General features: G+C 36.6%; 1 protein-coding gene across 1 annotated transcript; it reads right to left on the bottom strand.

Annotated features, from left to right (window-relative positions):
• Positions 1-10,726: 10,726 nt before the first annotated feature.
• Positions 10,727-14,670, bottom strand: LOC107809895 (uncharacterized). The gene is made up of 2 exons (XM_016634592.2): positions 11,768-14,670; positions 10,727-11,030 (listed from the first exon to the last, which is right to left on the bottom strand). Exon 1 carries the CDS (start codon positions 14,668-14,670, stop codon positions 13,207-13,209), a length of 1,464 nt encoding a protein of 487 aa, XP_016490078.2. The 3' UTR covers positions 10,727-11,030; positions 11,768-13,206.
• Between the last annotated feature and the right edge of the window lie 5,258 nt (positions 14,671-19,928).

The raw sequence follows: 19,928 nt of genomic DNA on the forward strand, positions 1-19,928 counted from the left end.
TTTGGGCATACCACCATTTTTTTGGTCACTTGAATTATAAAATGGTAAAAATCCTATTCTTTTTCGTGGCTGTTTTTTTATTTTTATTTTATTTTTTCAGATTTTATTTTTGTCTATTATTAATTATTTTAGCATTAGTTTTTGAAGTTTGAAATGTTAAATTTTCTGTTTTTGCACTTGTTGAAGTAGTAAAATAGTTTTGTGTTGATAAAAGTGAGGTAGTGAAAAATACTTAAGAGTATATGGTACTTCTTTGGTTGTTTATTTATTGCTTCAAGACTCTTTGAGTACAACACTTAAAAGTCAAATTGTTTGGTAAGAAAATGTAGACCTTTGGACAGTGTTTGAATAAAAGTCTGTCTTTGAATAGTGGAAAGCAGATTTTGTTTGAAATACTTGATATGATTTGAACCAGAAAGTCTGGTCTTTTGAATTTAAGAGCAGATTTTGTAGAAAAATCTGTCAAAAAGATTTATTTTTAATTTTTTGAAATAGCTGGTTGTTTTGATATATAGGGGGGGGGACTCCATCACATTTCGGGAGAGCATTTTTATTTTTGCTTTGAACATACAAAAACAAAAAGAAAAATTCAGCAGCTGAAACATCCTTTAGTAAGCTGAAATTGTAAGTCTTAAGAGTGAATCTTAAAGTGCAAACTTTTTAGAAAAGTATAAATCCTCTTTAGAGTTCGTTTCTGGGTTTCTTCTATGAGTTTTTAGGTTGTTTTAACACGGATTTACTGTTGGTTTTGTGGCTGTTGTGCTGTTGTTTTTATGCTGCTTTAATTGCTATACTACTTTTTATTCTTTTGCTATCCAGGTAATTCTTTTGCTGGACTCGTAATGTATGTATTTTCAGCAATTGGAACTACTTGAACATGCTGCACCATTTAAATGTGTTTGATGTGATGAATAATTTGACAACAAAAGAGCTTGTATGTTATTGTTATGTATCAAGCATGTGATATGTGAATATAGTCCTTCATAATACTTGAATATTGAGTCGCAAGTTTTTGAATGTGATATGTAAGTAGTTTATGGATTTTTAAGCCTATTTCCAAGCTATTGTATTCGAGTAACAATGCTAAGTATGCCATGAATGAGGGTGTATAACACATAGCTTGAGTTCGTTTTAGTTGCTGAAATTTCACTGCCAACATATGCTTCTAGGAATGCTGTGATAATTTTTTTTTTGAATCTGGCCATTTTGCCAGATTTGCAAAAGTGGCTATTTTTGTAAAGTATGCGTTTATACAATTGTGACTATGTAGCTAATGGTCATAAATGCAAACTAAGTAAAGAATCAAGATTGTATCAACTTTTGGCCTTTTTAACCAAAAAATAAAAGCTGACCCATTTACCTTTAAACAACAAAATTACCCCTTTTCTTCTAGAGGATTTGGCATTGCATAACAATTTAGTCCAATAATTGGCAGAAAATAGCCTATGTTTTAGCATTTGGCACACGTAACCTAAATTTAACATTTAATGATCTTCTCTCTCTTCTAATGGTCCAACCATTACCCTAAAAATAGGCTTTTATTTCTTTTTGTTAGAATTCGAAAATCTTTCAAGATTATTTCCCAAATCTCTACAATCTTTTTTCTAGGTTTTTAAATTATTTCTCACAAGTAATAAAAATTATAAATATAGTTTGTATATCATAGTGTATATCCAAGTGTATAACACAAATAAATTTTATTTTTTGTATATCATACTGTATAACATGTTAAATAACGTGTATACCAATATATACATTACAACTTTATTTTTCTTCTTTGTGTATATCAAAAATTTATTTTCCTTCGATAGTTGTCTATAATTTATTATTATCTTTGTATCCAAGTGTATCACAAAAAACTAATTATATTATTTGTATATCACACTGTATAATACATAATAAAACGTGTATATCAAAATATATATCACAAATTTATTATCCTTCTTTGTGTATATTAAAATGTATATCAAAAATTACTTTCCTTCCTGCATATACCAATGTATAATATATAATTTCTTATGAATATATATATATATATTCATAATGTATGTATGTATGTATGTATGTTTGGACCTCGAAGAATTGTATGCACATATTAATTTGTCGCTCTATATTAAAGCTTCGCTCCTCTGTACTTGATGGGTAATACTGAGTAAACCAATGGTAGAGTTAATCCACCATTTTAATCTCATTTGAAATAGGGAGGGAGGGAGGCAGCGAACAAGAAGGGGGAGGGGGACCAGCGAACAATAAGAGGGAGAGCAGCAAACGGTTAGCAGAATAAATAATAAAATAAGGTAGTTTTTAGGATTTGGCTATAAAATGCTAATTATTTGGGGCTACTTTTGCCAAAATCTAATATAAGGCTAAAAGTTTGCCAATTCCCCTTATGTATTGTCATCAGGTGTCAATTTTCTTTCTTCTATATAGCATTGGACCAATTAAAATTCCTTTTTTGGCCCATTTTAATAATAAATTGCAGCAGCCCAAGCGCTCTTTACAAGCTGGCCCATTAAGTTGGCTCATTTCTTTTAAAATAGATTAAGTTGGTCCAACTTTTATTTGCATAATTTTTTCCAACTATAAAGCTAAAATAATAATAATAATATCAGATTTTTCTACTATTTTTAGTTAACTCGTTTCCTTTTAATTAATTTAAACGCTAGGCAATTAGTAGGCGCGCTTTAACTCACGGAATCACTTATGTAGCGTGATGTTTTAACATTCAATAAAATAATATCATACCATGCCCATTAATTTTAGTTAATTCTTAATTTAGTAAATCTTTTTGTTAAGATCGCGGATTCGCTTGCGTAGCGCGATAGTTGATTTTTTTTTTAAAAAATAATTTTCAAAACTAATTTCTTCGAATGTAGTAATTTTCCAGAGGTAAATAACGTGCTAACAATCGTTTGTCATGACAGCGGATTCGCTTGCGTAGCGCCGTTATGACTAAATAATAAATTTCGTCGATCACGCATTCGCTTGCGTAATGTGGTTGTGACATCTTCTAATTAAAAAATATTCTTTAATTTTTCTAATAATCAAGAGATAAAGGCGGATAGGTAAAACATGAAAATAATATAAATCACACTTTCTCCAAAATTAATTCAAGCCAAATGTCGTCAATAAAGCGGCCGTGCTAGAACCACAGGACTCGGGGAATGCCTTTCACCTTCTCCCCGGTCAACAGAATTTCTTACCCGGACTTGTTTTTGCAAACCAATAATAATAGAGTCAAACCTTCCTTTAAATAGGGATTCAAATAAAAGGTGACTTGGAACACTGACAAAAATCAATTCCAAGTGCCGACTCTGTAAATAAAATAATCCCTATTTCAAATTTGTCACTTCAAATGGAAAAACTCTTTAACCCACAATCCATAACACGTTACATTTTGCACACTTATCTCTTGGAGGAGTAAAAAGGGGGTATGACAGCTCTGGCGACTCTACTGGGGAATTTTTCAAGAATTCGAGTTTGTACATTAACTTTATTTAGCTTTATTAATTTTTGTATATATTATGATTTATTTGGGCCTAATGTTCTACTTGTTTGCTTTTTACTGCTTTGATATTGTCTTGACTGTATATATAAATTATCTTCTCGTGCACCCCATCTCAGTCTTCTGATAAGTAATAGTGTTGTTTGTGCTGACCAGCTCCACAAAATTTTGTGTCTGAGATAAAGCCAGTGTGCAGACCTGCTCCTAGTGAAATATTTAGTCACACATGTTTAGGCGGGGAGAACCACCAGTAAAGCCGGAACCGTTCTACGGCCGACACACTGGCGCTCCTCGGCTCGAGTTGTCCGCTCGAGTAAGCCAGTCTAGATACTTTCTCCTGTAGGATTTAAAAAACCTAGAAGAACAAGCCACATTCCTGATTATCCCTAGTAGGATCGTTTTTGTTTTGCATCATTCGACTTAACGAAGCTCGGCACAGGGGCCGGGTCCGTATAAGACAGATATCCTCTTTGAGACTAGCATGTCCACTTATGTGCTACTTGCTACATCATTTGGAAGGCTTGTTTGAATTGTTGACCGCTTTAGAAAATTAATTTAGCATAATTTAAAAAACAAAATCATCATTCTCGTAGTTTAGCACAAATAATCCTTTCTTTACTAAGATTTTGTAGTAGTCTAGCATGATGTTGAACATTAATTTTTTTTATAAATAATCAAAAGAGAAAAATACTCATTTTGACCAAACTACGCGGGTCTGATTCTCACCGGATGTGAGATACGTAGGCAAACCTCATCGGTTCCGACTCCAATTTTCAAAAAAAAAAAAAACGAAATTCAAAAAATATTTTCTTCCTTTTTGTTAGAAGCCTTTCTTCCACAATTCAAAAAATATATTTTTCTTTCTTTGAAAAATTACAAAAACAAAATGAATAAAAAAAATTTCAAAAAAAGGGTGTGTTTTCAAAATCTTTAATAATAAATCAAAAATTTTGCCTTTTTATCATTTCCATTACATCAAGTTATTAGTTTTTTCAGCACATCCCTAATATCTTTCTCGGAAGCACCGAAAGGCTTGTTTCTTGAACAAATAGCAGTTTTTCTTCCTTTGCAGTAATTTTCAATATTTTGTCCCTATATCTTGTGCTTTTTGCCTCCGTCGGGAGTGCAGAGTGGTTGTTTTTGTAAAATAGTTAATTTTTTCATTTTTATCCTTTTTCCTTTTGTTGTTTTGTTTTACCTTTCACTGTGACAGCCTTGAAACCTTCCTAGGATGTGTTGCAGTTTTGTTTACGTTAAGTTAGCCATTTTTTTATTAAGGGTCCCTCATGTTGTGTTGTTTTATCAAAATATTCCTAGAGTAGATGTTTGCTTTCAAATATATTTTGCACAAACTGCATGTACATATATTTTGCCTTTGAGGTTGGGCACATAGGTAACATGTCTAGGGCTCATTTCTTCTCCGCTGAATTAGCTGGGTCAGTCATTTACTTGATCATTTGGATTTTAATTGACCACAATTTGATAGAGGGTTATCCCCAAGTGGGATTTGCGGGAGTCAAAGGATCAATACATTCGAGCTTTGCGGTCTAGATAGGTCGTAACCACGTTCTCTCCTTTTCAGGTACGACATGAGTACGATGAGTCAACAATTTGAAAAGAGACCGATGAACGAGGAGACACCGCAATTTTTTTATCATCGATGAGGTACCTGCACGTCTATCAATTTGGTGGAATGACATAGATGGTTATGAACAAAGACAAATAAAACGATACTTGGGACATTTGGTTCACATAATAGAGATCAAACCAAGATGATGTTATAGAAGCTCTAATTCCTTGTTGGGACATGGATAATAACGTATATCGCTTTAATGATTGTGAAATGACGCCCACACTAGAAGAGGTCGCGAGCTTCATCGGAAAAGGCTAATATCTTCCCCGTGATAGACCTATCGTACCAAAAAGGGTACATGCATGCAAATATTTGGAACTTTTGAAGATCAATCATGGAAAGTATAAGGGTTATCTGATCGATGGGCCACTTTGAAATTCTTGTTTGACAGATATAGCGATAGAGATGCTTTTGAAAACAACTTAGGTCAACTCAAAAATGACGGGGACATAGAAACATGGAATATGCATAGGCGTTTTGCCTATATGGTTGCATTTTTGGGCCGTATGGTTTTTCCAGATGTAGACGGGCGTATCGACATCCGATTAGCTGGGGTAGTACAAGCTTTGACTACCATGAAAAAACCCACTCTTGTCCCTATGATTCTTTCAAGTTTATTCTGGGCTTTGACCAAGTGTCGAGAAGGACAAATTTTTTTTGAGGGCTGCAACATATTACTATAGATGTGGATTTTGGAACACTTCTACCATCATCCTATCATCGATAAATTCGACCCGAATTGGTCCAATTTTGTTCAAAATCATGAAGAGAGGATTGAAACACGTGAGTTTCCTGAAGGAATTGGAGCTTGGAAAGCATTATTTATCACCTTGACTGCAGATCGAGTCACTTGGAATTACCATTGGTCTTCTGCGAAGGATGTTATTTGTGAATCCTCTCATCAACCTTTCCTGATATTAATGGGGCTCAACGACGTCCAACCTTACGCTCCGCTTCGAGTGATGCGCCAATTACGCTGACGCCAAGAAATACCACCAATAAGGGACATGAGGAAGTTCGCATATGACATTTCTCCAGAAGAGCCGGTTGATGATAAGGAAGTCATGAATAGTTGGTTCGGGGGTGGAATTTATGAGTTTCGTAATATGGTGGAAGACCGTGAAATAGGGGAGGTGGCCCCGGGGTACCTTGCTTGGTTTCACGACCCCTCATCATTGGCAGATAGGCCAGAAAGGTCCAACAGAAGAAGAAGTGACCACCTTTTTGTACAAATGCTAAAGTAAGAACTGGACCAAGCCAGAGAAACCATCTTTCAACAACAAGCCCAATATCATGCCAACATCATTCAGATCCGGTCAGAGGTTAATAAAGACTACCGAGCCACCCTGCAGGTTATGGATAAGGATTTAATGACCGCTCGTATAAATCTGGCATGTTTAGAGGAATAACTTGCATACAGGGTTAAGTCGCCCCTAAAAAAAGCTGAGAAGGGTCGACTCTCTAAAATGCACAAGTTGCAAGAAGACCTGAGCATCGTCGAGGAAGCAATGCACCAACAACAAATAGAGTTTGATCTCCAGAGGGAGAAATTCGAGTCGATTAAGAATCACCAACTAGCTGAATTCGAGATGGAGAAATGCCAGTATCATGAGGTAATAGGTTGGCTACAAACTGATTTGACCGAAGACATGAAACAAAGGAACTCAGCATTGGACCGCGAGGCAGATGCACTGAATTTGGCTGATGCACGTGGGCGTTAAATCGATGGCATGTTTGCGTTCCAGGAGAATGTTAAGAAAAGGATACTTGAGATAGTCGAGTACACTGCTCTGGGGTGCACATATTGTGAGAAAATGAATAGGAAAATGTTTATCGAATCCCCAATCAACCTCGCTCATCACATTGCTACAGATCTGGAGGCCCTGTACAATATGTCCAACCAATTGGGGCAGGGAGCGCCCCAACCAAGATGATGACAAGTGGATAGTCTGCAAATTTGGAGTCCTTGTTGCATTCACTTTTTAAGATGTTTTAGTAGGTTTATTTTTATTTTTGAGTCTATGAGGGGTCTGTTTGTGACTTTGGTTTTATGGAGTCTTGTTTCAATCTAGCCGAGTCTGTTGTAGTTTTCTTTGCGCATTTTGTTTCAACGTCTTGTACCAAAACAAAAAATATACATATTGAAAGCCCAAAAAGATTTTATTTTTCAAAATGTTGTGTGTGTTTGTTTTTGTTTAATAAAAAAAAATCAATCAAGTGTCTTGCATCTCTGAACTACGTAATGATCTAATTCATACAGCGACATGATATGTAGGCAACCCACAAAAGGTTCGATCAAGTATTCATTTTAAAATGGCTCTAAAGTAAGGGATCAAATAAGGCGAGTGAGTAAAAAAATGGAAAAAAGAAGAAGGAAATAACAGTGTAATAAGCAACAAGCTGATATACCGGAATGAAACATTGAAGCCTTCCAAAAGTATTTTAGAAATGGTGGCGATGTTAGGAGTATGACATATTACGTGTTATTCATATCTATAAAATGCCTAACCATATCATGTTTGTTGTCTCTTAATCCAGTAAGTTTAAGGTGGTTGGTTTGTGGTAAATCTGGCAGCACATCATTATTTCACAAGATCTAAGGGACTAGTAGTAATGGATAACAATGATGAAATTGAGTTGGTAAGTGAAAATCCGCAGGGTCAGTCAGTTGAACAAGAGTTTGAGGAGATAAGAAAATTGAGACAACAACTGTCAGATGTATATCAAGCTTCGGTTTCCGGTCTACCTCTACCCCAGGGTCCCTTAGAGGGAACTACCATACCCTAGTCTACTCAACCACAAATCCATGCAACGAGCGATCCCATTCTACCACCAGGGTATATGCCGAACTATAGCGTCCATGCTACCCCCAGTACCTCTAATATGCGACCTCCAGTGGCACCGGTCAGGAACACCCCTCTCATCGTATCTAGCGCACCGGTATATACAATCCCGCCACCACCTCCTGTGACGAGGCCAAACAATGATCCACCATCTCATGCTTATTGTCACACCTCCTTTTTACCTACACCCCCAGAAAGGTGTATATACAAGGGAGTTTTATCCAACTTCAAGTGACAATCGAAACGGGATTATTTTATTTAAAATCAGAGTCACCACTTGGGATAATTTATGGTGTCCCAAGTCACCGGTTCAAATTCTGAATCAAGAAAAAGATTGACTCTGTATTACAGTCCGCGAACCAGAAATCCGAGTAAGAATTTCTGTTAACCCGGGAGAAGGTGTTAGGCATTCCCAATTTCCGTGGTTCTAGCACGGTCGCTCAACTGTTATATTCGGCTTAATTATATGATTTTAAACAATTAGAACACATGTGCAAATTTTAGCTTTAACCGTTTTTATTCATTTTTTAAAGAAAATTACAACGTTATTAAAACATGTCTCGAACCACGTCACATAAATGCACCTGTGGTTTTTGACATATTTTAACATCGTTGAGATTTGGATTTGGGTCACATAAATGTGCACCCGAGTTTAGGAAGGTAAATTATTAAGATAACGCGACTAAAACAACTACACATTTGCAACTTTGCGAGGGCCATTGAAAATTCGCTAAACGGCACGCCTCGATTTCTAAGGATTTGAAAGAACTAATTAAATGGGGGCCATGCATTTTAGATTCTACTCGGCACGTCACACCTCAATTCCAAGTCAAAGGAAATCCAAACTAAATTTAGAGGGCATTGGGTAGTCCGCATCTGATTGTGAAACAAAAGCATTGGGGCTAGCACAACAAGTAAAGGGAGGAAACTCGGCTAGGTTGCCCCGCCTGGGCCCATGATGGGCCCAATAGGGTTCCTCCTTGATACTCTTTATTTTAACACACGCAGACAACCTGGACGGGAAAATGTTTGCCAAAACTAACTTCACTACACATGCCTCTAAACGTTCAATTGTTATTAAGCCATTACATGAAATCTAACTTAGCAAGCTAACGTGAAGCAAGAGACTAGGCCCAATTCCAATAGTATGCTATTATCTTTCAAAATGACTTACTAATTATCCCACGTTCTTATATAACTGCCATTATCGAATCTAGAGCACGCCATAGTAACAACCAGACTTGCCAACTCCTTTTGAATAACAACCCACAACAACAACATCATCAACCAATTCAGTACCCACCAACTACTACTTACCACATGATAATAGGCTAAATTGTTTAATATAGCCTATGTTTTAGCTCAACTTAAGGATGGTTTACTATTGTAAATGTTCAAATAATGCAAAAATTGGCTCTAATCATGACTTTAATGTCTCACAGGAGTTCAATAAACAAATGAGGATTTATGATGGTAATCAAGTGAAAAATGGAGTCAAATGACGAAAAGTTGAGCAGCAACATCTTAACAAGAGAAAACCCCACTAGCGCGGGTCATGCGCTCCCGCGCTAGTACAGTGATTTGGACAAAAAGAAACTCGATATGCGCGGGATGTGCACTGGTCATGCGCTCCCGCGCTAGTCCAGTCTGGGAAATCAATTATTTGGGGGCAAAATGAGAAATCTGAGAGGATCCACTCAACTTACATAAAGTAAAGCTCCATTATTGAGATGACAGATCAGATTTTGAGGGAGAAAAAGCCATAGAAGAAGGAGGAGCTTCATCTTGGAGCTAAGAAAGGAGAAGAAGAACAACATCTTGGAGCAAGGATTCAAAGAGTTCTTCTAAACTTTCTTCTATTTGTTTGTTTATATTATGTTTAAAACTTTTATTGTTGATTTTGTATGATTATGAGTAGCTAAAAAACTCTAGTATTCTTGGGTCATGGATGTTAGATAATTATGTTATTTGAAGCTTAGATTGAAGATATTGAATTTATCATTATGGGTTGTTTATTTGATTCTGCTGTTAATTATTTTACTGCGTAGCTAACAGTAAAATACTATTTACGAATCTTGAGTTAAACTTGAAAAAGGAAATTCTTGATTGCATATAGAATCAAATAGAGCAAGATCCGGATCCTGGGCATCGGGTGAAAGATTCGCAATTAAGATAGAACTATACTTAATTGCCTTGCTTGGTTGAAAAATAGGAGTTGTAAATGCATTCTTGCTAATATTAATACCATAGACATATAGGTATTAGTTTAACTTGAATAGATGCATAAGAACTCGAAAGATTCTTATGAATATTATTAACCCTATAATCAATAACCCGGATAATTCAATAGATCCATTTTAAGCTAAAATAGTAGCATAATTTCTAGCAAGTCCATGACCCGGGAATATCTTTACCCAAATTGTTATCGAAAATATTGTGTAATTGGTGTAGTAATTTTGTATTGAATTATTGTTTAATTACTAAGTAAATTGTAAATTGGTTCTTTATATATTTTGTGATAATTTAGCTTGAATTGATAATTGTTTGAGTCTACATCAGTCGATAAGTTGATCACAATTCCTCGTGGGAACGATAATTTACTTACTACTATATTACTTGTCGATCGCGTACACTTGCGTTAGTGTTTTGGTCGCAACAGTAAACTCAGATCCTCAATGTGTTTAACAGTCAAAAATCTCGTTCCAAACAACAACCCAGTATATGAAACTAAGGGACCAGACTATAGCTTGCTAACAGAATAATAGATTATCCATACTTAGACATTAGCCTTTGCAGTTTTGCAAACAAAGCTGAGTTTCATAAATACAAAAATTGCAGAACCTGATCATTCACAAAGGATAGCTGCTACATATATCTAAAGCTAAATTCTAACTTGCATGAATGAGATGAAAATAGAACAAAGCAGAATTGCTGTTCAAAATCTGGGATTCAAGCTAGGTATTCACATGATGTTTGCTAGTGAGGCAATAGATGATCCAAATCCTCAAGTACACGATTCAGTGGCTAAGGGCCTGTTCGATATAAATACCTGGAAATGAAAAGAAATAAGAAATGATGGATCAGCAGTAGCAATAGAAGGAGTCAGCACCAATAGAGCCAATTGCAAACCAGAAAATGATATGCAGCCGTCCAAAAAAATAGTTTCAACCGAATGGTAACCCAACAACTTCAAACTAGACTTCTACAAACCCAAATTCACTCCATTTTTAATCCCCGGATGATTCAGAAATTACTTCAGAAGCTGAAAACCTCAAGATTACAGAAGAAAATTCAATGGAACAGTGATTTTGATATATTTTTTTTGGCAATCCGCTAGGCAAGCTCCTAGGTCTAATTTTTTATTAATAAAAGAAAAGAAAATTACAACAATTCGGAAAAGTACAAATAAGGGGGACAATAGCACCAGTTTTGTTACCCATATGCCTTGGCTATATAATCACTCTTCTGCGCCTCACATTGCCTTATGATGGCAGCCTCATGTAGAGAATTCATGGTGTAGCTGCCGGCATTGTCTCACGAGGGCATATAATCTCATAGCCGTGTGGATATTTTCCAAAGGCATAGGACCAAGGCAACACAAACCGGGCTAAACCTTACCTTACTTATACTATTGAGGCTTATAATAGCCTCGTCTACTAGCAAGCATGTAAAAAATATGAAGTTGAAAGGACCAAATATTCTATGATCATCACAGAGTTTATAACATACTCTGTGATGATATTATAGATGAGGATAATATGAAAATGGTAAAATAAAATGTAGTACCAATGTGATTCTTGTCCCTTCTTTTCCAAACCTGAAAAATCTTCAATTTGTAATTCTTTGTTGTTTTCCTCAACCCTGTGAAAAATGTATTCAAAAAACATCATTTCCTTTTTGAACGGTTGGACCTCGTAGAAGTAGTTGGGGCATCTCATTGGAAGTCGCCTAACAATTCCTTCCTCACTCACCTTGTCGTCCCAACTTTTATCTCTTGTACGAATGTTGTGATTTGGTCCGATGCGCGAGGGTGATAAATCCTGTTGCTTACACAGTGCAAACATTGGATCATCCTCTCTTGCTAAATTCAAGTCAATCCCCAAATTCATATATTGTGGAGCATTGGCACTCAGAATTGATTCCAAATACATTCTCTCATCGTCTGACATAAATTGATTGGTTGTAGCACTTAGCTTCTGTCCAGATGTTGGTGCTGTGACTTGTCTATCACCTATAGGACTAGCAGCTGGAATAAGTTGTTGCTGTCCAGCATATGTCGAAGTCGATGCCAATTTGGACATTGTTGTTTCTTTTCAACCATAAGTATGTATAACAGGTGAGTTATTTGGATCAAGCTGTTGCTGCCGAGATTGATTTGCATCTAGAACTACAATCGAGTTGGCTTTAGGTACATTTGTGCCATTTCGCTGCTGCATCGCGTCGAGCCAAATTCTTTCCTTGTGTTGCTGTCCAATTTTTGGCCCCTAACTTACTGACCGTGGACTGTTTTTAATTAGCTGTTGCTGTCCCGGATTTGGTGCTGCTTCATATCGATCAAAAATAGAAGTAGGAGTGTTCACAATTTGCTATTTCTGCCTTCCAGATTTCTTGTTTGTTGCCTTTGCCTTCGAGCTAGTAACTATTATGCTCGTTTCAATCTGTAGATTGCTTGTAGTCTGCTTATGCTATCCAACCATGAAGCTAGTAGGAAAATGTTGCTGCTGTCCTGAATTTGGATGCAGCAGTGCATCACATTGAGTGCGTGCACGCTGTTGTTGCAGCCCAGGATAATGACCATGAGCATAAGAAGCTTCTTGACTACATCGCTGCTGTTGCCCAGATTGTTGTTCAATGGAATCATCAAGCTCATCATCCACACCATTTTCCCAATGCTCCTCTTCTTCATACTCAGCTCGATCTGCCCAGGTTTTACTCTTTGGCATCATTCGATCAAAAGATTTCTCCTCTTGTCTAACTGTTATTTCATTGATCTTCTCCCTCAAGTTTTCACTTCTGTCCTTGATGACTTCCTTATCATTACCTGTAGATAGTAGAGGTTGCGCAAAACCACTATGTTCACCAATCGACTTCACGCTTTGAGAAGGAATTTCTTGCGCCGATGTATTCAAAGTGACCAAAGGTTGCTTGATCATGGGATTGGCATTAAACATCATTGAAACCTGAGCGTCTTTGATGATTTTCTCCACTTTAGGACTAGAGAATTGCTACTTTGAGGGGCTGAAAATAGGTTCACGAACATCCTTCACCACGTCGTCTAAATTGCCTGTTGAAGCATTTCGTCGAAAACTCATATTTTTCATCAGATTGTTACTGGGCTTATGTCCTTTGCTACTGCTGGAGACTGGAACTATTTGCTGGGTTGAATGAAAATCTTTTAACGTTGTTGAATTAATTTCAACATCTTCCTCTGTTGTAAATGCTCCTGTCACTTCCACAGCCTTTGGATCATCGACAAGAACCATGTCTTTTGAGCCACTTACTAGAGCAGCTGAAACTTCTGGTTTCTGCTTTTGTTTTACACTTTGTAGTGTTTTTGAATGGCTGGTTCTTGGTGTTGCCTCACTTTCAAAGCCTGTAACATCTAAACCAACACCAGCAGTAGCATTTGCCTGCACAGCTATTGGAGTTAAATTTTGCTCATGATCAACAGCTGCTACTGATGGTGTAGCATTTGGAGCTGTAGCATTTGACAAAAAAGTTGTAGAATTATTAACATCCAGCTTGGTACAGATATCCTTCAACTTGTTATTATCTCCAGCTTCCTTTTTCTTCTCCACACCTACACCCTCAATCTTTTTCCCATCTTCAACTTGCCCTGAAACATCAGTCAAGTCACCACCAACAACAGTAGCTTCAGGTAATTCAGTATGCTCAGTTTCAAAATCTGAACCTTTAGGAAGTCCAGCTAAAATTTTACCACCCACAGCTTTGTAAATCGTATCCAGAGCTCTACTAACAGGAATATCACATGGAAAATTAGCTTGAGGCTTCTTAAAAGCTGAGGCATCTCCTGCATCTTCCACACGATGACTAGACAACATAGCATTGTCTGCATTCATGGCTTTGGAAACACTGCTAGATGCATTTCGTCCAGCATCTATTTTCTGCTGTTTCTGTGAGTCCACCTGCTTTGTAGGTGATTTTCTAGATGTTACCATATTCCAGCTTTCTAGCACCCTAGGATCTAAACCTGTAACTGATAGCCTAGGATCAGAACTTGTTCGATCAATAGAAGGAGTCGAAGGAACAATAGGTTTCCAAACACCAGCATGTGAATGCAAAATTCCAGCTGATTGCAATGTAACTCCACTAGTATTTCCAACCCTCAAATGAGCCGCTTGAACAGGAGCAGTAGTCTGCTCGTCCACCAACTTTTGAGGCTGCCTAAAATCCTCGATCACTGCCTTAATACCAGTAGCCAGTGTATCATCACCAATTGCATTCACAGCGCTAGTAGATGCTGCTTGTGTAAAGTGTATGGCGTTACCAGCAAAACCTCGAACAGCCTGCTCAAACCCAGTTGTTCCTCGATATCCCTCTTCCATACCATCCTCTAAATTACCTTCAAAACCTTGCCCCTCAACATGCACATTAGAAGCATTCTTTACAGTTGCAAGTTTAGAACTTTCTGTTTTTTCTTCAGTAATTATACCATTTGTTCCATCCATATGCCCCTTGTATGTTTGTTTTCCTTCATCACCTTGCACAACCTACTGATCAACTACATTAACATTTGTTGTCTCCCCTGCTATTTGTACTACTCTTTTTGCATTAAGAAAATCCCTGGCATCACCTTTCAATTTATCTAGATTGCCCAGCCCTTCAACGTCTTTCACTGGAGCAGCAGTTTCCTTATTTTTCTCAATCCTCCAACGGCAAGATTTTTCATCGTGGCCTTGATGTTTACAACAAGTACAAAATTTTGGAAAGTTATCATACACGATCTCCTGAAAATGTTCATCAGTTTTCCCTGAATTTCTATCAACAATATGAATCCTAACATGCTTAGGATGTTTGTCCAGTAGGTTTAGCAACACCTTCACCCTCACCGTACTTGGTCGTGTTCTATCTTGTGTCGCTTTGTCCACTGCTAAAGGCTTCCCCACAGCTGAAGCTATGGACATTAAGGATTTCTTTGCAAAGAAATTTACAGGCAGATCTGGCATAGAAATCCAAACGACTGCTCTAGAGGTTTCTTCACGTGGATTAAATCCCATCGTCCATGGGAATGACCTAAAGAAGAATTCATCTCCCTTTGCCTTAACAAAACCAGTAGTTTTTGATAACACCTGAACAAAATCATCTAAGAGATCAAACCTTATCAGTATGTGTCGATATTCAAGTTGTCCAACGTTACAATACCCTTTGACGTCAAATTGTTTTGGTATAAGTTGTTGCAACTCATGGATATCTGGCTTCCCATATGAGAACTTAAGAATAACTGCTTGATGCAGTCCCTCCTCAATTGTAAACGCATTAACATCTTCAGTTGTGAATTCAACAGTAGGTTCACCATGCTGAAACGTGAGTGGACATAACTTCACCTTTGACGAATTTGCGGCAGATTGTTGTCCTTGTAGTTGCAATGCATATGGCTATTTTGTATTGTGAATTGGATGAGTTTCTCTACTGATTTGGGTGGACTTTCCCACATCTTGGAGCTGGGGAGAGACAGCAGCATCCATGACTGCTCAAAATATCACATACAAAGAACATCTAAAAAAGCTGAAATCTAAAAAATATTTGTCGGTGCTACAGTAGTTGCGAAATTGAATTTAAGATATGGAAAAAATGGCTATGAATTTGAGGATAAAACCAATTGGGATTGTGCGCAAAGAGTAGATGTATGTTTTGACACCAACTTTGTGAAGTTCCACCGTCGGACGCCGGAGTTATGGCCCGGTGAATAGTGACGGAGCTACTATTCAAGGCATTCCTAGAGAGAAAGAGGAGAATTCCCTAGTGATCAGCAGTGATTTTGATATTTCTGGCCGTTTGTGATTTTTTATCCAATCTGATTTCTATCCCTTTTGAATGCCAAATTAAAGAGCCTTTATAGGCAAGGCATTTAGGGCAACTTCAATGAATTCACAATTGCCCTTCAAACCTTCAGAAATTTTCGTTTTTGCTTAGGAGTCCTCAAGGTACAATCTAGAAATTCAGAATAACCCCAACCCCAGCTTCCTAGAAGCTTCCCTAGTTAGTTACACCTAGATTCCCTAAGCCAATTACCTAGACTACCCTTGAACCCAATCCAACTATGGGTCAGGCCAAATCGAACAACTAGAAATCTAAGGCTGTTGTTGGGACGGGTCACAATAAATCGAGGGCCCAAGAAATTCACCCAGCCCATGAATATTCTGAGACCCAAAACTCTGGCTCAAACACATTATCACAAACGATGACCCCAAAAGAGTCCAATCAATTTTAATACTAACGAACTGAATTAATTCTTTTCCATTAACAAAATTAATTAAAGTTAACTCATGGCTATTGCTTGTACGAATTCAGCCAGAAACAAAAGGAAAAATGGAAAGAAAAAGGCAGAATGTAGATGGAGGAGAAACAGCAGAAAAAAAAAGTTAAATAATGAAACTGACGAGGAAGACGATAGAGAAAAGATAGAAAGAATACCTCTAAGGTCGCCCGAACAAAGCTTGATGAATTCTACGGCTTCAATTTGATTCGAAACAAGCATTAACCGTATGTTCTCAAAGAAAACAAACGGTCAATGTAAGCACGTGGTTTTTGCCTTATATGAGAATTACTCCCAAAAAATTCAAAAATAAAATGATCTTTGGTGTGCAATTTTGTGATATTTTTGTGATATTTTGAATAATTATTTGTATTTGTCTGTGCATGTTTATTTGTTAAATTAATAAAAAATACAAAAATATGTCGCATTTTACATGTAGGATTTATTTCTACAATTGTTAGTAATTAAATTTGTTTTACAAAAATTAAAAATTACAAAAATAGGCATCGTTTGCAATTTTAGCATTTAATGTCCAAATATACAATTTTATGCTTAATTATTACTTAATTGTGCGTTAATTGTTATTTGGAGTTAATTTGCGCTTTTATAACTTAATAATAGTTTTAGTATTTTTATAATTTAGTTTTAGAGAAATAAAAGAAGAAAAGAGAGCGAAAATATAAGGAAAGTTGGAATTGGGCCTCTTCTTCAATTTCAAGCCACAGGCCCAAAAAATGGCCCAATCTTCTTTACGACCCAGTCCATTTCGAACTGGGTCAACCCAGTCCATAACCCAAAAGACCCAAACCCCTTTTGTCTTACATTTAAAAAAAAAAAAACAAAACAAAATGAAGAAAACCCTAAAAATTGAAAAATCATCCGCCACCCTCCTATCTTCTTCTTCTTCCTCAAGTTCCAAGTTGCCGTCCCATGTCCGCCCATCGACCACCCTTCGTCCAACAGTTGACGCAGAAACAAAGCTTCTCTCCGACCACCCATGACTACATCGTCTTCATCTCCTTCTTCTTCGTCCGAATTTCCTAGCCCTATCCGCCATTGACGAGGCTCGTCGAGCTCAAGCTTGAGCTCGACGTCCATGGCTGACCATGCTTCTTCTTTTCCTCCTTCCGAGCACGCCGAGCTGCTGCTGTGGTTGCTTAGATCTTTTCCGTCCAAACACCACCTCCGAACGACCCCAGCCACGCCGGAACAACATAAAACGAACCAAGATGCCATGGTTGTCCGCTCACGCACCTGCTACTGCTGCTAAGCAGCTGCAAGTGCTTCCCGTCGTCCTCCTCGATGGACTGCTGCTTCCATGGCTGTCGTTGATGCTGCTATCACTGCTTGGACGCCGCTGCTAGTTCGTCGCCGCTGCTGGGTCGTCGCCGCTGCTGCTTTGTCGCGGCAGTGGCTTCAGCTGCCCCCGACGCTGCCGCCTCACCTTCGTCCTCTTCACTTCGGCCTCGCGTACACGGATGAGTTTTGGTCGATGTCGTTCGTCGTTGGTTAGTCATTCGTTGTTTCAATCCAGTTAGTAGTTTTTGAATTTTATTTTGTCCGTATTTTTCTTTGATATTTTTCGAATCTAAAATCGGCAAATGTTTGTTTTATTCATGTCTATGGTTAGATATTTGATTTTTGGTTTTGTTCATGTTCATGTTGTTTGTTAAATTAATTTTCAGATTTCAAAATAGAAGTTTAATTAGTTGTTTTCATATTCATTTCATGTTTGTATTATTGTTTAAATGAATATTTGTTAGTTTGATGTTTGTTAGATTCAAATTGAAATTTAATCAACTATTTCTTCAATTTGTTTCATGTGTTTATGTATTGTTAGAAATTGTTAATATTGTTAAGTTCAAGTTTAAGTTCATAATTGTTTCTTCGTCGATCTTGTTATTTGTTTAAAGAATTTTGTTGTATTAAAGGAATATATTGTTTTAATCGTTTAATCCGTCATGTTTGTTGTCTTAAAATAGATTCATTCATGTTCATACTTTGTTTGGATGATCTTGAATCCGAATTTTGTATAGTTTGATTTCTTGTTTATCATTTATGATTATTGCTTGAATTGTTCTCATAATCTTGTTTAAAGTTTAATATAAGAATTGTTTGTTGTAATGTTGTTAGAATTGATTTTAAGTTCAATATGATTGAAGTTAGAAATCTAAATATACTTGTTTGTTGTTGTTGTTTAAATCCGAAAATAGGTTTTGTTGCTAAAATATTGTTCAATCAAATTTTAAGTTGTTCTTTGTTGTTCAATTTGTGTTCATATGATTTGTTATTGAAATGTTGTTAAAATCGTGTTCATGTGATATTGTTGTTATGATGTTCATCTGTGTTCATATTGTTGTTTGAACATTGTTAGAAATTGATCATATTGTCTATATTTTGGTTAAGTTTGATTAATTGATGTGTTATAGCTGATGGGTAGTTTGGTAATTTATAGTACTTTCGGGGGTAAAATAGTAATTTGCAATAGGGTCAGAGGGGTAGTTTAGGAATTGTACATTTTGTAATTGTTTATTTGAAGCATGGGGGACAAAATGAAATGGGGTGGGTGGTGATATGATTATTTAATATAAAGGGGGGACAAGATTTAATTTAAAGGGGGAATCTTGCATTATTTTATGTTAGGCATCGGGGACAAAATGAAATGGGGTGGTGTGATATGTTTATTTAATGTAATGGGGATGAGTGGGAAGATAATGGGTTGGGTAGAGAAAAAGTATGGATTTTAATTAATTGAAAGGTTTATGGGATGGGTTATAAGAAGAGGTCTTGAAATCAGAATGTAGGACACACACAGACAGAAAAGATACGAGAAAAAATACACACACAGATAGAGAGAAAAAACGGACAGAGAATAGAAGAGAGAAAAATTCTGAAAAATATTTAAGCTTTCAAAATAAAAATAAGAGCTAAAATATCTACTGCTTTCTTTCTTTGTTTGAAACTAGTATTAATGGTTGTTGTTTCATTTAAACCTTAAAGCTTATGTTTTTGGGATTACTACTCCACCGGTCTGTTACTGGGTTGTTATTGTTGCTGGGCAGTTGTTGCTGTTGTACTGTTATTAGTGCTGTTGATTCTCATCTTCATTTTCTTTTGCTTCCAATATCAGGTACATATCTGTAAATTCATGTCACGAAAAGCTTCAACATGACAAATTAATGAAGTTCGGGAATTATAATCCTGTTTTCCATTCGTTCTAGTTCATTAGTTAAAAATTTGGTTTTTGTTTCAAGTTGATTAATATAGTAGTACGTTTGGCGTAATGAATATAAGATAATTGTTACCTCTTAAAGTTCGTTTAAGTGTTGTAATAATATCATCTATTTCGGAATTTTCATTAAGTGAAGTCATGATTGAAATATCAAGGTAGGGAACATGGCATAAAATGGGTCATTAATTACATCCCGTAATATTGTTAGCTAAATGTAA

Source organism: Nicotiana tabacum, chromosome 11, assembly GCF_000715075.1.
Source record: "Nicotiana tabacum cultivar K326 chromosome 11, ASM71507v2, whole genome shotgun sequence".
Lineage (NCBI taxonomy): Eukaryota > Viridiplantae > Streptophyta > Magnoliopsida > Solanales > Solanaceae > Nicotiana > Nicotiana tabacum.